The sequence below is a fragment of the Camellia sinensis genome, chromosome 12, assembly GCF_055761805.1.
Source record: "Camellia sinensis isolate YWXY chromosome 12, ASM5576180v1, whole genome shotgun sequence".
Classification (NCBI taxonomy): Eukaryota; Viridiplantae; Streptophyta; class Magnoliopsida; order Ericales; family Theaceae; genus Camellia; species Camellia sinensis.
In genome coordinates this window covers 144,074,632-144,086,859 of record NC_138972.1, presented here as the reverse complement: position 1 = coordinate 144,086,859, position 12,228 = coordinate 144,074,632, and the positions used below count along the sequence as shown (strand labels likewise).

The following is a 12,228-nucleotide window of genomic DNA, read 5'->3' as shown; positions in this document are numbered from 1 at the left end:
TTTTTATTGAGTTATCTTTCTCTTATCATATTGAGTTACGTTATGTTGGGATTGAGTGATTTAGAGAGAAAAGAAAATAAATAGAAAGATGTGTATTTTTTTTTATTTGTTTAGATAATCTAAGTGGAGAGAAATGAAAAGAAATAGAGATAAACTCATTTATCTTATAAGTCTCATTTTCAATCTTCTCAAAAGTGGAGAGATTGAGAAAGAAAAGAAATCACTATTTTCATAATACCAATTTTATCCCTATAAAAATAAAAAAAATAAAATGATTGAAAATATAAAAAGGTTATTTTGGTAATATAGCATAAAATAATTTTTTTTCTTTTTTCTTAATGAAATCTAACCAAATAAGAATGAGAGAAATCACAATCATTTTTTTTACTTCTTCTTTATCTAAAAAAAAGAAAAAAATATAATTATTTCTTTCATTTTCTTTTCTCTTATAACTTAAGTAATTCTTTACTCCCTCCGTCCCAAAATATTAGTCCATTATTCCATTTTTCATTGTTCCAAAATATTAGTCCCTCTTCAAAAATCAAGTACAAAAATAAAATAAATTTCTTATTTTGCCCATCTTTTAAATTAATAAACAATATAAAAGGTACAATTATGACATTAATATTTTTAAAATTATGACATTAATATTTTAAAAAATGTACTATTAAAAGAATAATTTAAAAAAATTATTTTTTTTAAAATATAATAATTATACTACTAAAAATAGTTAAATTCTTAAAAAAAACCATCATTTTGAGAGGGGGGAATTTAATTTTCATTCCTAATATAGTGTTAGTAATTTGGTAGTATCATAACTCCAAAACGTTGACAGAGAGGAGACTTGTGTCCGTCGCTTATTTTTACGTTTGATCTCTCACTCTGACACGCAACTCACACACCACCTTTCCCCCACTTCTCTTCAAATTTTCTCTCCATTTTCTCTCAATTTTTCCTGTCTTCTTAGGGTTTAACAGTTCTTCACTCCCCCTCCAATGGATCACCGCCACCACCATCGTCCCTTCTTCTACTCCCCCTCCAATCCCCACCCACATTGGCTTCCTCTTCCTCCTCCTCCTGCTCCGCCTCCTCCTTCCGCCGCCTCCCTCAGCCAACAACCACCGCCTTTCATGGTCGAACTCCACTCCCGCTGCCCCTTTTTCCCTACACCCGACCTCGTTTCCTTGATCAATCAATGCAACCCTACCCCTCACAACTTCTTTGTCAATCCCACCGGTCTCGTCGCCGGAATTTTGTTTTTCCGCCACCGTACTGATGCCGCCGAAGCTATTGTTTTCTTCTGGGAACGCCGGATCGCCGGCGATCATTTCATGACTCCGGTGTCTGAGGTTTTGGATGATGAATTGCAGGAGAGAGTGAAGGGTTTGTTTGTTTCTCATGTGGAGAGTTTATTGGAAGGAGAGGTTATGCAGAGGATGGTGAAAAAGAGGGAGGTTTTGCAGAATGAGGCTGAGAATCTCTCTGCTCGGCTTCGGAAGCCGCAGAAATTGGGTTTGTTATTCGGTGACTTGCCGGGGAAGGCTAAAGGTTTGCGAGATGAGATTGGGTTGATTACGAATAGGATGGAAGAATTTAGGTCTGCTATGAAGTGGGTTCTTAATTATCTTCAAGGAAACAACTCTAAAGATTCGGTAATTAGTGGTGAAACTGAGGTTTTTAAGTTTGAGGACGGTTTGGATTTGAGTAGAATTCATTGTATTGTGATGCGTGAGTGTCGAAGACTCGAAGAGGGATTGCCAATTTATGGATTCCGACTTGAAATCATTCGCAAAGTCCTTTCGGAACAGGTTTGCCATTGCATTTATTCTTTCACTGAACAATTGTATAGGCTAAGTTAGCTGGTTTGTGTTATGATGTTTGATAATTGAACCACTATTGCATTCTTGATTAGAATGCAAAAAACATACTCTGAGCAGGGACGGAACTAGGATTTTCATCTGCAGAGGCACCAAGACATAAAATCCAAATCTCAGTATATATATATATATATATATCAACTAATACCCTTAAGGCACTCGTAAACAAATTTTTTTAATTTTGTTTTGTTTTCTACTTCTTTTTAGAATGAAAATCAATGAGCACTGATAAAAGTTCAAATAATGCCCAAAAAAAAATAAAATCAGAACTCTAATACATTTTCATATATTCTTATTACTTCTATATATTTTTTTGGTCTTGCTAGCAAGTGTTCTTGGGTACAAGAAAACGACAAAAAAATTTAGAAACACAGTGCATTTTTTGCTGAAATAAATGCACCTTTTGACTATTTTATCTATTTTCAAAACATTTTTTTATTTCAATCCCAATATTCAACAATGTCTCTGGCCACTTGTTAGCATTTGCCATATTTTTTTTACATAGTTTAATACACGTTTTACACACACTTGCGCGGGCTCTCGCTTGCGCGCGCGCGCACGCACACACACACACACATATTAATATTTACTAACATCCATTGGATTATGATTATCAGTATGCACCAATTATTTGCCTGTCAATAATATTACGTCGGCATTAATCAGGGGCCATCTCTAGCCATATACAATGGAAAGTGGGCTTTCAAAGTAATATTACTGAGAACGTTTCAGTTGAGTGGGAGGGCCATGGCCCCTCATGGTCTCCTCGTTCCATCCCTGGCTTTAAGTGATGGTTTATAGTTATGGCTTTTCCTCTATTGTAGGTTTTAGTGCTTCACTCATATTGTTTGTTGTTTTGAATAAAATCACAAGCAATGTGGCATTACTACATTGGTATAACTTAAAGCAAGTCACTATATGTGTGAATTATCTAAACACCATGAAGTCATTTAGGTTTGAATAATTTATATGTTATAGATTATCAATTTAAAATTGTCCAAATCTGTCATCCAAGATTTTTGTTATTCAATAGGAGATAGCAAGTTTTGAGGTGAATGTGTGGATCTTTTTAAAAGTACTTGCTCCTTATTGGGCCTAAAAACTTTATATTTCTTCTTTTAATTGTTTTCAAATTGTTTTGTGGTCGATTTTGCTCTGTGCTTTTATGCATTCACCCTGGATGGTAAGTAAATAAACTTTAAAATCTTGATTACAGGCTGAAAATTTTGATGTTTGTGGAAAAGGAATGAAGTAAAGGACAAATTGGTGGCAATAAGTAATTGTTTTACATTTTCTAAGCTGCATGCTAATCTTTGCAGAGCTATTTAATGCAGTAAAAGCTTCATTTTTGTTCTTCCGATCCTCTTTTTTTTCTGTTTTATTTTTGTATCAAGTATTTATTTATATGAAGAATGCATGAAGAGAATTGGAGCGACCAGCCTAAGGTTAATTTTTTGACCGTATTTCTTAGTATTGACACGTGTGTTGGGAGTTGTTGAATTTCTTTTCTTTTTTCTTTTTAACAAGTAGAAGTATTTCATTAAAAACACAATAGAATGGGCATGCAACCTATATAGACGTGCCATATGCAGCTATGGTCCTTGTAAAAGGCAAACAGAACCTGAGATCCTTTAAGTCAAGGGGCGGTGCCTGGATTCCATCATTGGGGGGAGGCCAGAAAAAAGGAAGGCATTGAGCAAGTCTAAGTGGTCGGGTAAGGATAGGTTTAAACAGCTTAAATTATTATTGAAATCAACATATCACTATTAAAGATAAGTTAATAAAAAATGAGTGTTGAACTTCATTGGTTCACCACTATAGAAATATAAAAAATCAGAAGTAATATCATGAGTGAAGAATAGATATTGCATAATTCACCTAGTAGTACATGAATGGTTAATTAATTGCAAATTGCGTTGGGTACATAGACTTTTGAAGCTATTTCACAGTAATGAGTGAAAGAGTAAAATAGTTAAGTGAAAGGAGGGAAGACTAAAGAGGGAAAAGAGAAAAATGGAAAAAAAATCTGAGTGAAAACACGAAAAGAGTTGTTTGTGACTGAATGAGGGAAAGAGGGAAAGATAAATAATTAATTGTTTAAGAAAAAAAAAAGTACCTTTGAGGGGGTCATGTGTATTCAAATATACGTATGGTTAGATGATGTAAATTCCACGTATTTTATACACATGTATTAAGGCTATGTAGAATTTGGTAGGGGAAATTTTTTTTAAATCATGAGTTTACTCTCCTCATTGTGCAAATTTTGAACCAAACCTATAAACTCACTCTTTATCTGTATATTGGAGGCTCCACTCTATCAAATGATTGCTTTCCCTCCTAATAGGGGGATTTACGTCTAGGTCCTAATAGGTGGACTTATTATCCAATAGGTCCTCTGATAAATAATGACATTTTTTATCCAACACTATTAAAAAACGTCACTAATTGTTAATTTTTAGTGACAACTTGAAAATTGTCACAAAAATGTCACTAATTATAAGTTTTAGCAACTGTTTAAAAAAATCTTCACAAAAAGATGTCACAAATTTTCAACTTTTGGCGACAGTTTGAAAAATTCATCACAGAAAAAGTCACAAATTATAAGTTTTAGCAACAATTTATAAAAACTATGACAAAAAAAAGTTACTAATTGTCAATTTTTAGCGACATATGCAAAAAATCGTCACAAAATTATTTTTAGTGACTATTTTGCTAGGACTTATTTTCAATAGGACTTGATGAGAATTAAGTTCAACTATTAGGACTTATTGGTAGTTTACCTTTTATTTTTTATTTTGTTTTTGTTTTTGTATCAATCTCCCCATCCCCCTTATGATATTTTTTATTTTTTGGTAATCAGTACAAAATTTTATTCTAGTTTATAATATTATATATATATATATATATATATGTATTTGAGTGAGTATGTATACTAAAGTTGTACATGGATCTATGGAACACCTTCATCGACTTCTGTTTCACATTGCCCTTGGGATGGTTTAATGTTCATAAAAGGGTACTAAAGCATTAGGGGCTCAATAGTATGGTATCAATTAAATTTTGCTTATTTTCACAATTCTTGCAGGTAATGGTCTTGATTGGAGAGACTGGTTCAGGGAAGAGCACACAGTTGGTTCAGTTTCTGGCTGATTCAGGACTTGGTGCTAGTGGTTCAATAGTATGCACCCAGCCCCGCAAAATTGCTGCTGTCTCTTTGGCAAAAAGGGTTGGTGAAGAAACTAACGGGTGTTATGAAGGTAATTCAATCATTTGTTATCCAACATATTCTCATGTTCAGGCATTCAAGTCCAAGGTAATATTTATGACTGACCACTGTTTACTTCAACATTACATGAACAATAAGAATCTGTCTGGAATTTCATGCATCATTATAGATGAAGCTCATGAAAGGAGCTTGAATACTGATCTCCTGTTGGCTCTGTTAAAAGAGTTACTTTGTCAGAGGGGTGATTTAAGGCTCATAATAATGTCTGCAACAGTTGATGCAAGCAAAATTTCGGATTACTTTTATGGTTGTGGAACCTTTCATGTGGTTGGGAGAAGCTTTCCTGTTGAAATCAATTATGTTCCAGGTGAATATGGAGGGACTTCTGGCACTTTAAAATCCAGTTCTGGTAATTTAGCTCCATATGTTTTTGATGTTGTTAAGATGGTTACTGAGATCCATAAATCAGAGAATGAAGGGGCTATTCTTGCCTTTTTGACTTCTCAGATGGAAGTTGACTGGGCTCGTGAAAATTTCCAGTCTCCCTCTGTTGTCTCGTTAGCTTTACATGGAAAACTATCCCATGAAGAGCAATGTCGTGTATTCCAGGACTACCCTGGAAAGAGAAAAGTTATTTTTGCCACGAATTTAGCAGAGACATCCTTGACTATTCCTGGTGTCAAGTATGTAATTGATTCTGGCATGGTAAAGGAGCGCTGGTTTGATTCAAGTAGTGGTATGAATGTCCTAAGAGTTTCCTGGATCAGCCAGAGTTCAGCTAACCAGCGAGCTGGCCGTGCTGGCCGAACAGAACCTGGAAAGTGTTACCGGCTCTATTCGGACTGTGATTATCAGTCTATGCTTTTTCAGCAGGAGCCTGAAATTCGTAAAGTTCACCTAGGCATTGCAGTTCTAAGAATTCTTGCCTTAGGGATTAAGAATGTACAGGAATTTAATTTTGTTGATGCCCCCAGTGCCAAGGCAATTGACATGGCCATCAGAAACCTTGTGCAGTTAGGGGCTATCATATCCAAAAATGATGCTTTTGATTTAACTGAGGATGGACATTGTATAGTTAAACTGGGTATTGAGCCTCGGCTTGGAAAACTTGTTCTTGACTGCTGTCAACATCAGTTGTGTAGAGAGGGTGTCATACTTGCTGCTGTTATGGCAAATGCAAGTAGCATATTTTGCAGAGTTGGTACTAGTGACGATAAATTAAAAGCTGATTGTATTAAGGTACAATTCTGCCATCGTGGTGGAGATCTGTTCACTCTGCTTTCTGTCTACAAGGAATGGGAATGTATGCCTCGAGGGAGTCAAAATAAATGGTGTTGGGAAAATAGTGTCAATGCGAAGTCTATGCGTAGATGCTATGATGCTGTACTAGAATTAGAAAGTTGTCTTAAAAATGAGCTAAGCATCACTGTTCCTAGTTTCTGGCTTTGGAATCCTGACGTTGTTTCTGAACATGATAAATGGATGAAGAAAGCGATACTTTCTTCCTTGGCAGAAAATGTAGCCATGTACTCTGGATATGATCGTCTTGGTTATGAGGTGGCTTTAACTGGAGAACATTTTAAACTTCATCCTTCATGTTCATTGCTTGCATATGGTCAGAAGCCTAGCTGGGTTGTATTTTCGGAAATGCTATCTACGCCAAATCAATATTTGGTCTGTGTAACTGCTTTTGACTATGACTCTTTGTTTTCCATTAGTCCTCATCCTCCATTCAATATCTCACAGCTGCAGAGTCGGAAGCTGCAGGTAAGGGTGATTACTGGATTTTCAAGTGCGGTTCTAAAGAGATTCCGTGGGAAATCAAACAATAGTTTACTTCGTCATGTTTCTCGCATTCAAACAACCTTCATGGATGAACGAATTGGTATTGAAATTGATGCTGATAAGGATGAAATTCACTTATTTGCCTCTTCAGAAGACATTGAAAGGGTTCTCAGCCTTCTGACAGATGCCTTGGCATACGAAAAGAAATTGTTGAGAAATGAATGCTTGGAAAAATGTCTACATCATGGGGGCCAGCCCGGTGTTAACCCCCCAGTGGCATTGTTTGGAGCTGGTGCTGAAATTAAGCATCTGGAGTTGGAGCAGAGATATTTGACTGTGGATGTGTTTCATTCAAAGGTGAATTCTTTTGATGACAAGGAGCTTTTAATATTCTTTGAGAATTTTGTCTCTGGAGTATGTGGTTTTCACAAGTTCACTCTCAGTGGACAAGATGGTGAAGACAATGAAAAGTGGGGCAGGATAACATTTTTCACTCCTGTTGCAGCTCAAAAAGCTGTTGAGTTAAACGGTGTTGAATTTTGTGGCTCTTCACTAAAGGTTGCCCCTGCTTGGGCATGTGTGGTGGGTGATCATAGAATGTCATCATTTCCTGCAGTAAGAGCCAAAGTGTTTTGGCCCCGTAGGCACAGCAAGGGCTTTGCAATAGTTAAATGTGAAAGGAATGATGTTGATTTTATTGTTAGTGATTGCACTAACATTCTGATTGGAGGTAGGCTTATTTACTGTGAGATCGATAGAAAGTGCATGGATTCTGTTGTCATCAGAGGTATAGATAGAGAAACTTCGGAACCAGAAATTCTAGAAATCTTGAGAATGGCCACAGATAGGAAAATTCTGGATTTATTTCTCGTAAGAGGAGCTGCTGTTGATGATCCACCATGTGGTTCTTGTGAAGCAGCACTTCGTAAAGAACTTGCTCCATTCATGCCTAGCAACAGCCCATTAAGCAATTTTTGCTATGTCAAGGTCTTCCGCCCTGAACCAAAGGATAACTTCATGAAAGCTTTGATTACTTTTGATGGAAGACTGCATTTGGAGGCAGCGAAAGCTTTGCATCATATTGAGGGGAAAGCACTTGCTGGATGTCTTTCGTGGCAGAAGATACAGTGCCAGCAGTTGTTCCATAGCTCTTTGTCGTGCCCTGCTCCTGTCTATGTGGTCATTAAGAGGCAACTAGATTCTTTATTCAATAGCTTTAAGCATCGTAGTGGTATCTCCTATTACTCTGAATATGGTTCTTTCTATTTCATGAAATCGTTTATTTTTGTTGAACATGTTCTTTTTCTATTCGTCACACTCGTAGTTAAGGGAAAATCCTCCACTCATGCTTAAATCTATTCCACATGGTGTGTACAATTTTCTTTTGTTTTATTCAGCCAATTCACTAATTTTGTCCCAGTTTTTGATTAGATGCTTGATTATTCTGATCTAGTTCAAATTTTCTTTTTCTAGAAGTCATTGAGAGCTGTTTTTGTTGGTAGAATTCATTTACGTATATCATGTCATATATGAATGCTTTGTTAATTATGCAATCTAGGAGGACTAGGACTTGCTGTGCCTTTTAGATTTTTCAACTGTGTTTTTCAGATTTTTGTGAGGAGAAATGGGTTACACTACAGTTTATATTAGTAAGAGTTGAAAGATAGGTTCATTTGTAACCACAGTGTTTACTAAAGTATTTCTTTTTATTTTTTGATAATTTGAATGGCCAATAAAATCTTTAACTGTTCAGCGTTCCATTTGACTGCATGTGTTTGGACAATTTGTGTTTCTCGATGACAACTCATTAATTGGACAATTGCAAAAAGTTCGATGATAAGTTTGTGTTAGTTTTTTTATTTTATTTAAGTTTATTTTTAAAAATCATGTTGTATGTATTTATGGCCTTATTGAATTTGTTCTGCAATATTTGAAGGCAGAGAATTAAAATGAATTTATGATTATTTTTCACAACACAATCTAAATAATTGTTCTATAATTTAGCTGTGAGAGTCATGAATCAATTTACTTCACAGGTGTATCTTACAATTTGGAAAGGACTGAGTATGGCTCTTATCGGGTCAAGATATCTGCTAATGCTACAAAGGCAGTGGCAGAGTTGAGGAAACCTCTGGAGCAGCTAATGAAAGGAAAGCTTGTGACTCATGACAGCCTCACGCCTACTATACTGCAGCTTCTCTTTTCCCGAGAGGGTATTATGCTCATGAAATCAGTCCAGCAAGAAACAGGAACATACATTTTCTTTGACAGGCAGAACCTAAATGTAAGGGTCTTTGGTTCAGAAGACAAGGTTGCTTTGGCTGCGAAGAAACTGGTACAGTCTCTTTTAACTCTCCGCGAAGACAAACCACTGGAAATCTGTCTTCGAAACAGAGTTTTGCCTCATGATCTTATGAAAAAAGTGGTTGAGAAGTTTGGGCCAGACATACGTGGGCTTAAGGAGAAGGTACCTGAGGCTGAGTTGACCCTTGATGTGAAGCACCATGTCATCTGTGTCCGTGGAAGCAAGGAGGTGAAGCAGGCAGCAGAGAAAGTAATTTATGAATTTGCTTGCTCTCTTAATGTTAATGATCTAGAAGAGCATCCTGGTGGTGAGGCCTCCACCTGTCCTATCTGCTTGTGTGAGGTCGAGGACTCGTATCAGCTGGCAGCATGTGGACATGAGTTCTGTCAATCGTGCTTGGTTGAACAACTAGAATCTGCAATTAAAAGCCGTGATGGGTTCCCCATTGGTTGTGCCCATGAGATGTGTGGTGAGCACATCTTGCTCATGGATTTGAGGTCTCTGTTATCTTGTGAAAAGTTGGAAGAACTCTTCAGGGCTTCTCTGGGGGCATTTGTGGCATCTAGTGGTGGTAAATACAAGTTTTGCCCATCTCCCGACTGCCCTTCAGTTTACAGGGTAGCGGAACCGGGGGCGACTTGTTGGCCGTTTGCATGTGGGGCTTGCTATGCGGAAACATGTACTGGTTGTCACTTGGAGTATCACCCGTTCATGTCGTGTGAAAGGTACAAGGAGTTCAAGGAGGACCCGGACTCGTCACTGAAAGAATGGTGCCAGGGGAAAGAGCATGTGAAGAGCTGCCCAGTCTGCGGGTACATGATCGAGAAGGTGGATGGGTGCAACCACATTGAGTGCAGATGTGGGAAACACATTTGCTGGGTGTGCTTGGAATGCTTCTGCAACAGCGATGACTGCTATGTTCACTTGAGGTCTGTACATCATGCTATCATATGAAGTTTCATTAATCTTACAAGTCGCTGATGTATATATACATATAGTTCTTGTATATATGTTGCCTACAGGATTATGTTAATGTGCTCTTTATTTATCAAAAAAAAAAAATTAAAAAAGGATTATGTTAATGAGCTACTTGTTTCTTCCTTTGACCTTAATAATTGTGCTCAAACTGGCTTTTTTAACAACACTAATCAACTTTGGAATCCACATATTCCACAACCCTGTGGTTGTGTTTATGTAAACCTGTGCGTTTGTTGGACATAAGTTCCCCCGCCCTTTTTCTTCTTTCTTTGTACAAAAAAATGAATTTGGTTGGCTCATTATAAGTCGTTTGATGGAGGCCCTTATAAACTTTTTGGCTACAAGTCCGTGCTTTGTCTATTGAATTTGATATATTTATGTTGTGTTTGGTTAGGGAATTTAAGAAAGGATTTGGAAAGAAAAATGAAAAATATGTGTGAAATTAGGTAAAATATAGATATATTTTATTCACATTTCATCTATATTTTCTCTTTTTCTTTTCAAATATCTTTCCACATCTTCTAACCAAACATAGCCTTATTCTTGAAAAGGATACTTTGCCCAGTTATCACATATCTATGCTCTTTTTCACTATGTATTTATGGTATATTTTGCTATGTTAGCTGGTACTCAATATGATTTCCAACAATTACAATAAATGACATGATCGTCTTTGATATACCTTCTGGCTAGTGGGTAAAACTGGGTTAGGGTCTCCGCTAGCGATTTTTCTAGCTGGTTAAACAACGAAGCGTTTTTGGCTGTGTCATTGTTGCATTGGGCTGGGTAGTAGAGAATGATAGGCACGTTCATTGATGGAGCAAGCTCATCGATGAATGATATTTTGTGGTCGCGAAGGCTATGGTGAGTTAGTGTTGATGGTTTTATGAACTTTCTGGATAGAATTTCTACCTTCATTGTTGCTTTTTGGTTGAGCTTCCTACTCTTTTATCAAGGAACATAGATAGGTTCTCTAATTTGCTTTGTGTAATGTATTGGGATAACTTGAATTCTCCTAGAAAGCCCGGCATTTATATAGTGGTAGGATATGTAGATTCAATATTTTTCTTCTCATAAAATATTTTCTGTAGTTTCCAGTTGTTTGTTTCTCCTTTTGCTGGTAATGCAATAAATCATATTTGCTTTATTTTCCACCACACGCATTTTTAAGTTAAAGAAAACAAATATGATTTGCTTTCGTTTTCAAGGGGAGAATGTGTTCAATCATACATACGTCGGTATAAAATTTTCACATCTAATGTTAGGTATCATAAAATTTTCACATCTAATGTTAATTTTCACAGAATAATTTACAATTAGAATGAAAATTTGAGTTGATTTTGCAATTAAGTTAAAGGAAATGCAGAAGAAGCCAAAGTGGAAGCAAACTCTGTGCATCACCTGGCCAGTTAGATTTGGTGCCTCACACAGATAATCAAAACAAATAGTTGGACCATGCATGGGTTTCAAAACAAATGGATGGATGACGGAAAAATTATTCTTTATTCTTTATTTTTAATTATTAATATATTTTTATTAAATTAATTATTTTATTTTATTTTTAGTTGTGAGTTTAATGATTTAGTTTTAATTTTGGACAAAATTTATTTTATCTTCTTACAGTAAGGCTTGATAGCACTTTATCCCTTATCTTTTAAAATAGTCATATGTCCCCCACACGATTTTGGTTTAAAATGCAACCATTAATACCGTTAACTATAAATGTGAAATGACTATAATATCCTCAAACCTTATATTTTTTATTATTTTCTTTCTCTCTCATCTCTCATACACATAATTTATAATGTCTAGTATCAATTCAATTAAATCAAAATTAATTATAAATTCTTAATCATTTATTATAATTCTTAAATTTTTATTTTTATTCTAATTTAATTATTTTAGATCACAATTAATCCTAAATTCTTAATTATTTATTATAATTTCTAACATGTTAATCTAATTTTAATTTAATTACATTTTAGATCAATTCTTAATTATTGTTTATTTTATATTTTATTTAATTATATTTTCAATCAATTCTGAATTATATATAT

At 35.6% G+C, this 12,228-nt stretch overlaps 1 protein-coding gene across 2 annotated transcripts; it reads left to right on the top strand.

Annotated features, from left to right (window-relative positions):
• The first annotated feature begins 814 nt into the window (after window positions 1-814).
• Window positions 815-10,275, top strand: LOC114259663 (ATP-dependent RNA helicase DEAH11, chloroplastic). Of its 2 annotated transcripts, none has more exons than XM_082900058.1 (3): window positions 815-1,808; window positions 4,963-8,119; window positions 8,925-10,275. In XM_082900058.1, exons 1-3 carry the CDS (start codon window positions 996-998, stop codon window positions 10,145-10,147), a joined length of 5,193 nt encoding a protein of 1,730 aa, XP_082756184.1. In that variant the 5' UTR covers window positions 815-995; the 3' UTR covers window positions 10,148-10,275. The 2 variants fall into 2 exon arrangements, with proteins under 2 accessions (XP_082756184.1, XP_082756185.1); XM_082900059.1 differs by lacking the exon at window positions 815-1,808 and adding an exon at window positions 2,177-3,591.
• Window positions 10,276-12,228: the final 1,953 nt, after the last annotated feature.